The following is an 11,596-nucleotide window of genomic DNA, read 5'->3' on the forward strand; positions in this document are numbered from 1 at the left end:
CATCTTGTGGCGGCCCGGTGGGCCAGTGTTTAGCGCGTCGACCTCACAGTGCAGCGGTACCGAGTTCAATTCCAGCTCCGACCTCCCTGTGTGGAGTTTGCATGTTCTCCCCGGGCCTGCGTGGGTTTTCTCCGGGTACTCCGGTTTCCTCAGGAATTCCAAAAACATGCATGGCAGACTGAATGAACACTCTAAATTGTCCCTAGGTGTGAGCGTGGATGGTTGTTCGTCTCTGTGTGCCCTGCGATTGGCTGGCAGCCGGTTCAGGGTGTCCCTCATCTACTGCCCGAAGACGGCTGGGATAGGCTCCAGCACCCGCCGCGACCCTTGTGAGGATAAGCGGAACGGAAAATGAATGAATGAAAGACATCTTGTTTGATCTATTGAATGATAATAGTTTGAACTTTAGTTTTGTCACGCTTCTGAGGCCTTTGGGTTGAACGCAAAATTGTCCCAATTTTTGGGATGTTCCGCTGAAAATCGCTGAAAATCCCCCACCACCACGAAACCTCCACGAGACTGTGCCATAAATTGGAATTTACTTATCTCTGATCTTTTTTTGTCAGAGAAACTTTACTATTTATGAAAACTCATATCCAAACAAAAACATGGGAAACACTGCCATAGTCACGTTTCCATCATGACTTTCGCTTCTTTTCATTTCCATCAACCATATTAACAGGGTTAGTGGGAAAATGAAATGGATCGATAGATAAATAATACTAATAATAATAATAATACATTTTATTTGTAAGATTTAAGTTGAATATGCAAGTCTGAATAGGTGGGTTTTGAGCTGGGTTTTGAATGTGGGAAATGGAAATTTGAAGATCTGAAAGATTAGGGTGGGGGGTGGGCAAGGTTATGGATGGCTTTGAATGTATAGAGAAGTATTTTGAAATTGATTCTAAGTTTGACAGGGAGCCAGTGGAGTTGTCGGAGGATGGGGGTGATATGATGGAAGGAGGGGGGTCTCGTGATGATCCGGGCTGCTGAAGTCTGAACAAGTTGAAGTTTATGGAGGAATTTGTGATGGACACCGAAGAGAAGTGAATTGCAATAGTCGATACGGTCGAGACATGACGAGACTGTGAACAAGGATAGCAATGGTGTGAGGAGTGAGTAGAGGGACGGAGACGGTTGATATTACGGAGGTGGAAATGTGTGGACCGGGTACTGTAATTGATGTGGGAGTGGAAGGGAAGTGAGCTGCTGAGGATGACACCCAGGCTCTTAACCTGGGGGGAAGGCGATACAGTGGAATTATCAATTGTGAGGGAAAAACTGTCGGCTTTGTGTAGAGTAGATTTGGTACCGACGAGAAGTAGTTCTGTTTTATTGCTCTTTAGCTTGAGGAAGTTATGGGTGAATCAAGATTTGAATTCTGAGAGACAGTGAGAGAGGGAGGAGGGTGGGAGGTAGGTGTCAGTTTTGCTGGAGAGGTAGAGCTGGGTGTCATTCGCAAAGCAGTGAAAGTGTATACCAAAATTGCGAAAAATATTGCCAAGGGGGAAAAGGTAGATAATGAAAAGGAGGGGGTGGAAGCTCCTGTGATTCTAACTGGTTGTTGCCAGTCATGAGCAGGAAAGTCGGCAAATGGTTGCTTACGTAATAATGCACGATGACTCATCATCTATTCTGGGCCAAAAGAGTTTACTTACCATTTGGACCTTTTGTCTCCTAGGTGACCACTATGACGTGACCAACACTCCTCATCAACATCCAACATTCATATGACCGTCATTCACTCCACAGCTGTTCATAGGTACAAGTGTAGTCATGGAGGCAGACATTCATGATGATGAATATTGATTTATGCTTAACCTTGAAACAAGGCTGGCAATTGAAAATATAAAACCTGGATCTGGGTTTTGCCCTACTGCGACATTTTAGCTTTGCTATGAGCTTTTTGCAAGTGGTCCCTGTTCTTCTCCACAAATAAGACATCTGTTGAAATGGTGCCGAGTATCTCCTCTTTCAGTAATAGTTTTTCATTTTCTGTCTTTTCGTTTTCTTTACACTTAAAGAGACATCCCGAGAGTTGCAAGAGAAGCCTACATGGCGAGGAAAACCGAGCCGAGACTGTAATCAAAAGTCCTACTTCATTCTTAGTGTGCTAGCTAAATGATGACATTATCATCAGACACTTTATTGTCTCATCACTCTATTGTCAGTACACGTGAGTAGCAATTGTTTGGTATTGCTGTGCCATCCATGTGTGGCTATTGAGGCTTCTTCTTCTTCTCGCGTATGAGGGCAGCTTTGCGGTGTTAAATGTCCAGACGTTGCAGCCATTGGACAGTAGATTCATTAGGTGCCGTGAGGTTCAAGTTGCCATCTGGTGGTCGATGAATGGGACAGTAGTAGAGGAGATGTTCTGCAGTTTGGAGTTCTGGTCCACAGTCGCAGAATGGTGATTCGACGAGACCCCATCGGAACATGTTGTCGTTGAAACGGCCTACCCCAGTTCTTAGGCGGTTGAGTCGTACCCAGGCTTTCCGGGGTAGCGTTGAGCCAGGTGGGGGTTCGGTGTTGGGTTGGACCATGAACTGGTTGGGTCTTGCAGTATTATCCCAACTACTTCTCCACGCTTCCAGGATGTTAAAGTTGGAATCATGAAGTTCTGCAGCATGATGAGGAAAAGGGTGGCGAGATTTTAGCCTTTGGCGCTTTCCAGGTTGTACCTCGGCGATCAACTGGTTTAGGGCATAGTTTTTGTCCAGCACAGCATGTTGAGCAAGGCAGTGGGTAGCTTTTTCTCTACGTAAGCTGGCCGGGGCAATGCCTGCCAGTACTGGTAGGAACTCCGTGGGGGTGGGACGCAGACATCCGGTGATTATCCGCATGGTGTCGTTGAGGGCAACATCAATTTTCTTTGAATGGGTACTTCGGCACCACACTGGTGTTGCGTATTCAGCTGTGCTGTAAGTAAGCGCAAGAGCACTTGTACGGAGTGTCTGAGTGCTTGCACCCCAGGATGAGCCAGCTTGGCGTCTCAGCAGATTGTTTCAAGCTGTTACTTTGGCACGAAGAGCATCTATGTGCTGTTTATATGTGAGCTGTCGGTCGAGCTTCACTCCTAGGTACGTGGGGGATGGGTTATGTGGAAGTGGAGTCCCATGCAGGTAGACAGTGAGTTGGTGCTTGGATTCCATGTTGTTTAGGTGGAAAGGTGTGGTGGTAGTCTTTGCCAAGCTCAATTTAAGTCTCCACGTTCTCAGGTATTCCGCTATCAATGCCATATCAGCAGTTAGTGATTCTTCCACCATGCACCAGCTTTTGTGGGAGTAGCATAGTGCAAGATCGTCAGCATATCCATATTGATGAGACTTGGTTTTGGGCATATCGCTGATATAGATGTTAAAGAGCATAGCCGAGAGGCATGATCCCTGTGGTACTCCATTTCTCAAGCGGCGGGGTCGGCTGCGTTGTCCGTCGCTGGTCTTGAGCACAAAGTTCGGTTTGCCAGAATATTGCTCAGGAAGCGAACCATTTGCTTGTCCGGAATCATCTGGAGAAGCTTCAGTATCAGGCCTTGATGCCATACAGTGTCGTATGCCGCAGTTAGGTCAACTAAGATAACTCCAGCCTTGTTTCCCTTCTCGAAGCTATCTTCAATAGTACTGGTCAGCTTGATTATTTGCTGGGTGGTAGAGTGTCCATATCGAAAGCCAGCTTGTTCTTTAGGCAGCTGGGGGTCAACCACTGAGTCAAGTCTGGTCAGGAGAAGTCGTTCCAAGATCTTATACGGAACACATAGCAGTGAGATAGGGCGGTAGCTCCTTGGGTCATCGGGAGGTTTATGTGGTTTCAGCAGGGAAACCACAGTAGCTTTCCGCCAGATCTTCGGTATAGACTGGTGCTTCATACAGGCTGAGAGGTATTTGCGTAGCCAGTTCATGCATTTTGGGCCACAGTATTTCAAAAACTCAGATGGAATATTATCAGGGCCCTGAGCTTTGCCAGTCTTGATCTGTTTGATGACAGAGGTTAGCTCTTTGGTGGAAAAGGGAGCTGAGAGGAAGCCATCAACGCTTGGAGCATTCCATAATCTGGTGCATTCTTGTTTCACTCGGAGGTCATGGACTTTGTCAGCCTCTTTATACTTTCCATTAGCTAATAGCTGATGTGCAATCGAGTTGGCAGTGACAGGGCAGCATTTGGGTTGAGAGCTGCGTCCTGTGAGGCGATTGAAGGTCTTCCAAGCTACTCTGCTGGAGTGAGTGAAGTCTATGCTTTGGACCCTGTCTTCCCAACGTTTCTTACGGTTTGCGTCGAGGCATTGCACTAGGTCGGTGGAAGTCTTGGTTGCTTCTTCACTGGTTGCGGCAGACAGGAAGTCTTTGTAGTGGCTGTCACACTCCTCGTCCCATGTTGGTATGAATTGGTGACGGTAACCGCGTGGGATAGTTCTTTTTGCGGCTTTGTATAGGGTTTTACAGAACGACATATAAGACGTATTCAGGTCTGCTGATGTTGGGTCTGGTAGGTGACAGATATTGTTATCAGCTAAGCGCCTGAATTTAGGCCAGTTGGCTTTTCGAAAGTTCCATCTCCTCACAGCTTTGCTTGGTGTTGGCCTGATTGGATTAGCCGGGAGTATGAGTGATGGTCTATGCTGTGACTTAGGAAACGGACTGAGGATCAACCGCTCTGGAATGGGTCCATTAATGTTGGCAAAAGCCAAGTCCGGGTTAGTTGTTGTGTTCCATCTTCTGGAGTAGAAGCTGTCCGGTTGTTTTGGATCATAGAGCAGTTGCAAGCCATCAGCCGAGGCCCGGCTTTCAAGTGTTTCACCATCTGGATTAGTGGTTTGGTAGCCCCATGTGGTGCTATGGGAATTGAAATCTCCGCTATATATGCAAGGAGAGGCAAAGGCAGGGATGGAATTGCCTTGCAGTTTTGTGCTTGGTGGTTTATACACATTGACTACGGTGGTGCCTTCAATTTCAGTTGCCGTCCATTCCACTTCACCGTCACTTTGTGATGAGTTGATCGGGTTCCAGGTGGCAGAGTTCTTCACAAAAGTGGCTATTCCATGTATGCTGCTGTTGGTGCAGGCAGCCAGGTTGTAACCAGAGATCTTGAGTTTGGATTGATCCAGTGAGTGGGTTTCTTGCAGGAGGATTGCTGTTGCATTGTGCTTTTCCATAAGGTGTTCTATGATTGCACATTTTGCTATAGTAAGGCCTTCCACATTTAGCTGCATTATTGTCACTCCGGCCCATGCAACAGATGGATTTGCATGCCCTGATAGGGGCACGTGCTCTGGGCAGGTTCTTCTCACAGCTCTCCGGGGCCGAGGGTTTATCCTTTTACCACCCCGGAGGGGGTTGCTGTCTCTGATTGTTGACATTTGCTCTACAGATTTGTAGATTACCAGTGCTCACCACGTGGAGGTTGTCAACGTGAGCCCTATTGAGGCTTTAAATATCAGTAGACATTGCCATCTACTGGAGAAGACGCGCATGGCATGCTAGAGAAGCTTCGCTTTTGAGTACGGGTGTTTAAGATGTCTCTTTTCACCATTTAAAGAGACATTTTGTGTATCTTTGCCCACATACGTTGGGCATATCGTGAGCGTGCCTTTAGAAATGAATCACAAACAACGGGCTGGATGTCTTTTCCGCGTTCTTGCCGGCGTTTGGCTTTCCCCGCAGAACAATCCCAGGGGCTGGCTGCTTAATTCTACAAGCAAAACCAAAGTCTACCGTGTGGATAAAAAAAAAGTTGGTGCCCTTAGCTTAAAGCAGTTCTTCTCAAATAGTGGGGCACGGCCCCCTGGGGGGGCGGCCTCAATCACGCTGATAAACCGCTGGAAAGGTTGTGCACTGCAAAACGTGCTCATCGTAGGATTCGTAGCCATCGACACTGACTTCCTCATTTTGATGTAAATAATAATAATAATAATAATGATACATCAGCACAAATTGTTTTTGTTTTGTTTTGTTTTGTAGACTAATGTGTTTTATATATTGTAACAGAAAATCATTGGAGAAGCACTGGCTTAAAGCAACAACCGTTCACTGTGAGTAGTGCCCCGCATTTCTTCACAGGTGCTGCTCATATGAAGCAAACGCTGTTTTTTACTAATCCCTGCTTCAATAAATCTCTGCAACTTTTATTATTCGCTACAGAGGCCCCACGGGCTAAGTTACTCGTAAATCAGCTCACACAGACATTCAAGCACACTTCGTTGACAGAGGTGTCTTAAGAGACGAGTTACAGTGGTTCTGTGACCACGCTCCCGACACAAATCATCATTTCCCATTGACGAATTCCTTAATCCAGTCATGTCCAGCTCCGGGCCTGTAGGGCCACTGTCCTGCCTGTTTTCCAGCTCTCCCGCCTGCAACACACCTGATTCAGATGATCAACTCATCAGACAGCTCTGAAGCAGCATTGGAGCGATCCTGATGATTTGAATCAGGTGTGTTGCTCCTGTGAGAGCTGGAAAACAGACAGGACAGCGGCCCTTGACGACCGACTTTGGACACCCCTGCGGCTTAATCCATTCACCCTCACCAAAACAAACAAAAAAATAGATGCAATGTGCATGTATTTTAATGAGGAAAAATATCACTCCATAATATTGTACTTCATAATAACACAAAGTAGTGACATAATTAAATGGAATTAAAAAGAAACCGGTTTTGTCACACTGCATCAATTAAATGCTACTGCTCCTGGAGGGCCCACCTTAGCCACCTGTGGGAAATAGAAGAGTCTACTGTTCATTGAGGAGTTACTATGAATCCCACTTGAATTAAGGGGCAGCCCTTGCCAATCATACTGCAGTGCGGCATGTCTTGCATAGAACGTCATTCATAGAAACATCTTTTTATGATTCTATTTTTGTTTAGATTAGATTTTATTTCATGTTTTACTTCTCATTATTATTATTTTTTGTTTGTTTCTGTTGCTGTCATGTTGTTTTGTTTATCGTGGTGGTGCATTTTGTTGTTCCTTTGAGTTTTGGTCTTTTCAGGATTTAGTTGTGCTTTTGATTTAGTTTTTCCATCATACCTCTGCAAGTGTTTTTGTTCATACATTTGGTTTCATACAACATACATCATGCACCTCATGACACATCTGAACTGTTAAGTGGTTGAGCACTGTGATATTCTGTCACTACATGTTGTTGCTGAAACATTTGTCTTCAACAAGAAAATAAATAAATAGTCAGCCGAACGGCGCCTGATATCTTGAGAAAGTTGAAAGTCAGGTCACCCCTATTTCAAAGCACCACCACTGCACTGTGGCTGTGTGACAAAACCCTCGGCCACTCACCCACTCATTCACTACGGGCTGGTTGTCGGACGCTACTGCAGCTAACACTGCTACCCATCTTTAATCTATGCGCTGCAGATATGCTTACCTATTGGCTTTGACATACAATACAATACAATACATGCTGATTTATATAGCGCTTTCACAACAGCGGCAGCTGTAACAAAGCGCTTAACAAAACAGTTAACATAAAGTAAAATAAATAAACACAACACATAACATAAAACACGGACAGTTGTGCAGTCCTAACCACTTTTCCGTCACACGCTTTGTTGTTTGAAGCAGTTTGAGATGAAAGAGGAGAGAATCAAAGTGTCCTTTAACCAGTGGAACGACAACATGTCTGCTGAGTCATTGGCTGATATAGTTAAGGAGCCACACAGTTTTGTCAAAGTGGAGCAAAAGTGCAGCGCAGCTCACGGACACATTTTTCAGAAATAGGCAGACAACAAAATATAGATGTGGTTATTTAATTTCACTCCAATGTATACAATGAACATTTCCCATAATATGCTTGTCACACCCTTGAAGAAGAAACCAAATCTGCAGTTCACATGTAGATTTAATATTGTAGATTTAATATCGAGCTGAGGAGTGTGTTAAGGTCACCACTGCACGGTTTTTGATCGGGTCAGTTTCCTGGTCAGAGCGTGGCGCACAGTCAGCATGTAGGAACGGCGATCAGGCAGAAGCCACTGCTGATCCAGGACTCGCCTGTCACACATGGGTGGCAAAACAGTCCCAGCGTGAGTAGTGGGACGGAAAATTAGTTGAGAACCAGGCGTGGCTCTAATTTTGGGGGCCAACAGAATGATTTTAAAACACAAACTCATGAAAATGGCCAAGACAAAAATCTAATCTAAAATTTTCATTTATTTATTTATTTATTTATTTTACTGTTTGGCGTATTTTTTGGGACTTTATCCTTGTGGAGGACAAGCAGCTGAAACCATGCATTCTGACACTGGGCCGCACTGTTTTTCTCCAGAATAACTTTTAACGATTTTATGATATTCCAAGATAAAGATTGTAATAAGATTGGTCAATTATCAAGTGTCCGGACCCAAATCCTATTGAACATCTGTGGAAGGTGCTTACACATGTGAGACAGCAGGAGGGCTGTGCCAAAATACTTATGAGTTGCAGAAATATTCAGTGAATGGTGCCACAAATGTTTTGAGGCCAGCTTAAAATGATTCTGTTGGACCACAAAAATGAAGCAATGGATGATTTTCTTTGGTTCATTTTCAGTACCAAAATATTTTTTTTAAATTGCTCCATTATGGGTTCCAGGTTTGCAGTTCCGCTATTTCACAGATTTTTGATGACCACTACTACTAGAGTGGCACACTTAGGGTGAGACCAGTGTAAATTTGATAGAACAAAACAGGAAATACCGGATTTCAGCACAGCCAAACTTTTGTTAAACATTATTGAACAAATACTGTAATCCTGCTATCGGTTCATTTTATAATAGACAACTCTGTTCGTGTTTATTGACGTTGCCTATATCGTGAGCAAAGTGAAGTTTGTTACTTTGGATAAAATGGGATTCGCTTACTCTAAATCGGTACGCTGTTACACTCGCTGTACAATAGTTTTGTGTTATTCATTGCTCTTGCACTCACTAAATATATTGTACTTGTTCAAATGTGTTTGTATTATTTTAAAACTGTATTCAAAGACCTTAAAAAAAGTTTGAAGTGCCATAAATGTGATAAAACATGCCTTATGAGAGTATTTAAATAGGCTATTTCTATATTGCGGAATTCACTTTTTACGGGTTGGTCTGGAACATAACCGCCACAATGGCCCGGGGATTACCGCACTATGATCTGCTTCAACTTTCTTTCTTTAATGGAAGGGAAGCAAGCATTTGTTGACATCGCTCAGTGTTTGATTGACAAGTGTATGTTGTTAATACGTGACTGAAACCAACCTGATGAGCTGAAAAACTGCGGCTTCCACAGCTAAAACAGCATCAGCCACTGACAGCTCCCTGAAACCACACCTTCAGACGTGCGCACACACATCACTTGGCTCATTATTCTTGCCCTACCTGATCCAAGTCCATGAACTGTATGTGCATCTACTGGACATGCATACAAACCTTAAATCAAGGGCAAGCCTCTGTCCTTCCTCTGTTGTCACCTCCCTGCCAATTTCCAAGTCTGCTTTATTGGCTACCAGCACCGCTGGGACAGCTGAGTCACATATGCAGAGTTACTTCTTGGATGGAGACTTATAAATCTTTGTTCGAGAATTTCATGAATCGTGTCATACGTGGCTGAGTAAACACTTCTATCTCCACAACATGGTGAGTAACTGGCGCGAGCAAGTGTGTGCGTGTGTGTCAAGGTGACAATAGGCAGGCTTCATCCAGAGGATACACAGAGAGCCAAGATACACACTGTCCCTGCGCAGATCACGAAGGGCTGGTTCGAGTGTTTTGCTGGGTTAGTCAGTAGTCTTGATGTATTACCGTTACTAGTGAGGCAACCACGTTGCTGTCAAATACGCGTGAGTCAACTCCTTTCTTACCCAGACTCTCTTTGGTTTGGTCAATGAGTCTTTTGAGCCGCGAGACCTCCAGAAAACTTTGGCGGTGAGTGATGGAATAGAGCAACAGGAAGCCATCCGCCCACCGGATGGATGCCTCCGGAGAAGGCGCGCAGCTCTCCTGTCGCACACAACGCCAGCAGAACACTTGAAAGCTCTTGACACCAATGATTTTCCTTTCAGGATCAATATTTTCTATTGCATAGTATAACTATGAGATATTTCTGCAAATGTGGGACATTCACTTTAAAGATTTTTATTGGGCGCGCGCGCGTGCGCACACACACACACACACGAGTTACTTTTCTTACAATGTGCAACACTTCTAAAATACTAAACGCAGATGAAAGTCAAGCAAAACAAACATTTTTGATAAAATCACAAATTCACATGAATTTGACAACCGACGAGGCTTCTCATCAACACCATTTTGAAACTCGTTCTTGTGTGGACTGAAAATGGAATAATAAAAGCATACTTAAAGCACAAGTTGTGAAGTTTTTACAACGGGTTTTGGGGCGATATGACAATAACACCACAAATGTACCTCAGAAGCTGTATCCAAGATTTCAAGATCAACAGCTTCCTGGTCGACCAGCCGGCAACATCTATAGGTCACCTCTGCGGTGGAAGACATGAAGACAGTAAGATTTCCCCCCCCCCCCTTTTCTTTTTTAACATATTAACTTGCAACGCCTTACCCTTCTTGTGGTCATATTCCCCAATGAACCGCTTGGTCATGAAGCGGACGCACAAGGCTGTTGAAATAAAACAGGCAGAGCACACTTACAGTGCACAGAAATCACATAACCAGCTTCTAAGCTCTTTCTTAGCTGGCTTGACTGTTGGCTGTGGTGAGCAAATTTTCATTCTGATCTTATTTTCCCCACCATGTGATAGTTTGAGGAAAGACAGGGCAACAGATTGAATTTATTTTTACACGAGCAGTCTGCCTGTCTTTCCTGTGTTCGGAGTTCCCAAGATGAGGAGCTTAACCATTTCATAACACTGGGAGACTGTCCCTATTTAAATACCGGAGAAAATCATAAACACAAGTGCAGATAAAGGACGGCAGAAGCAAATTGACTTCACACTGACCTTGAGAACTGGCTAGTAGGACAACAAAAGATCCTTTCCTCTTCCTCTGCTGTTGCTTGCTCAAAGGAGACTGATTCCCAGGGACACGAGCCAGCTGGCCTAAGGACAGGCGCACAAAAAAGCGGCTTCCCAATCTAGCCGCAGACACTCACATAAACCTTTCACTGGGCCTTAAACACAAACTATCATTTACACACGGCTGCGCATTTCACATTCAACCACTTAATTCTATGTCATTTGCATCCATCCATTTTTGAATCTGCTTACCCTCACGAGGGTTGGGGGCGTGCTGGAGCCGATCGCAGCCGTCTTCGGGCAGTAGGCGGAGGACACCCTGAACCGGTTGCCAGCCAATCGCAGGGCACACAACAACCATACGCACTCATAATCACACCGACGGACAATTTAGCGTGTTCCATTAGCCGGCCATGCATTTTGCGGAATGCGGGAGGAAACCGGAGTACCCAGAGAAAACCCACACAGGCAAGGGGAGAATATGCAAATTCCACACAGGAAGACTGGAGCCGGGATCGAACCGTGCACATCTGCACTGTGAGGTGGACGTGCTAACCAGTTGTGTTATTTGAGTTTGTAAGTTATTTTCACATTTATATGCAGAAGAAAATATTTCCAGTTTGAGTTGACTTAT

General features: G+C 44.7%; 1 protein-coding gene across 2 annotated transcripts; it reads right to left on the reverse strand.

The window, feature by feature from the left end:
* Nucleotides 1–7,762: 7,762 nt before the first annotated feature.
* Nucleotides 7,763–11,477, reverse strand: LOC147211397 (ras-related and estrogen-regulated growth inhibitor). 2 transcript variants are annotated; one of them, XM_086108002.1, is made up of 8 exons: nucleotides 10,948–11,477; nucleotides 10,803–10,871; nucleotides 10,551–10,607; nucleotides 10,397–10,470; nucleotides 9,832–9,970; nucleotides 9,401–9,494; nucleotides 9,230–9,301; nucleotides 7,763–8,004 (listed from the first exon to the last, which is right to left on the reverse strand). In XM_086108002.1, the coding sequence occupies exons 2-8, from the start codon at nucleotides 10,846–10,848 to the stop codon at nucleotides 7,896–7,898; spliced, it is 591 nt and encodes a 196-aa protein (XP_085964128.1). In that variant the 5' UTR covers nucleotides 10,849–10,871; nucleotides 10,948–11,477; the 3' UTR covers nucleotides 7,763–7,895. The 2 variants fall into 2 exon arrangements, with proteins under 2 accessions (XP_085964128.1, XP_085964211.1); XM_086108085.1 differs by lacking the exon at nucleotides 10,803–10,871.
* Nucleotides 11,478–11,596: the final 119 nt, after the last annotated feature.

This window comes from Hippocampus guttulatus, chromosome 1, assembly GCF_054856545.1.
Source record: "Hippocampus guttulatus isolate MCC_2025c chromosome 1, RoL_Hgut_1.0, whole genome shotgun sequence".
Taxonomy (NCBI): domain Eukaryota; kingdom Metazoa; phylum Chordata; class Actinopteri; order Syngnathiformes; family Syngnathidae; genus Hippocampus; species Hippocampus guttulatus.

Excerpts from the sequence above, each read along its gene's own strand:
- LOC147211397 (XM_086108002.1), bottom strand. The coding sequence starts at position 10,848 with ATGGTTAAGCTCCTCATCTTGGGAACTCCGAACACAGGAAAGACAG. Across the intron at positions 10,608-10,802 it reads TCCGAACACAGGAAAGACAG|CCTTGTGCGTCCGCTTCATG; the intron begins GCAGACTGCTCG and ends TTATTTCAACAG. Across the intron at positions 8,005-9,229 it reads GCAGTTTTTCAGCTCATCAG|GCGAGTCCTGGATCAGCAGT; the intron begins GTTGGTTTCAGT and ends CATGTGTGACAG.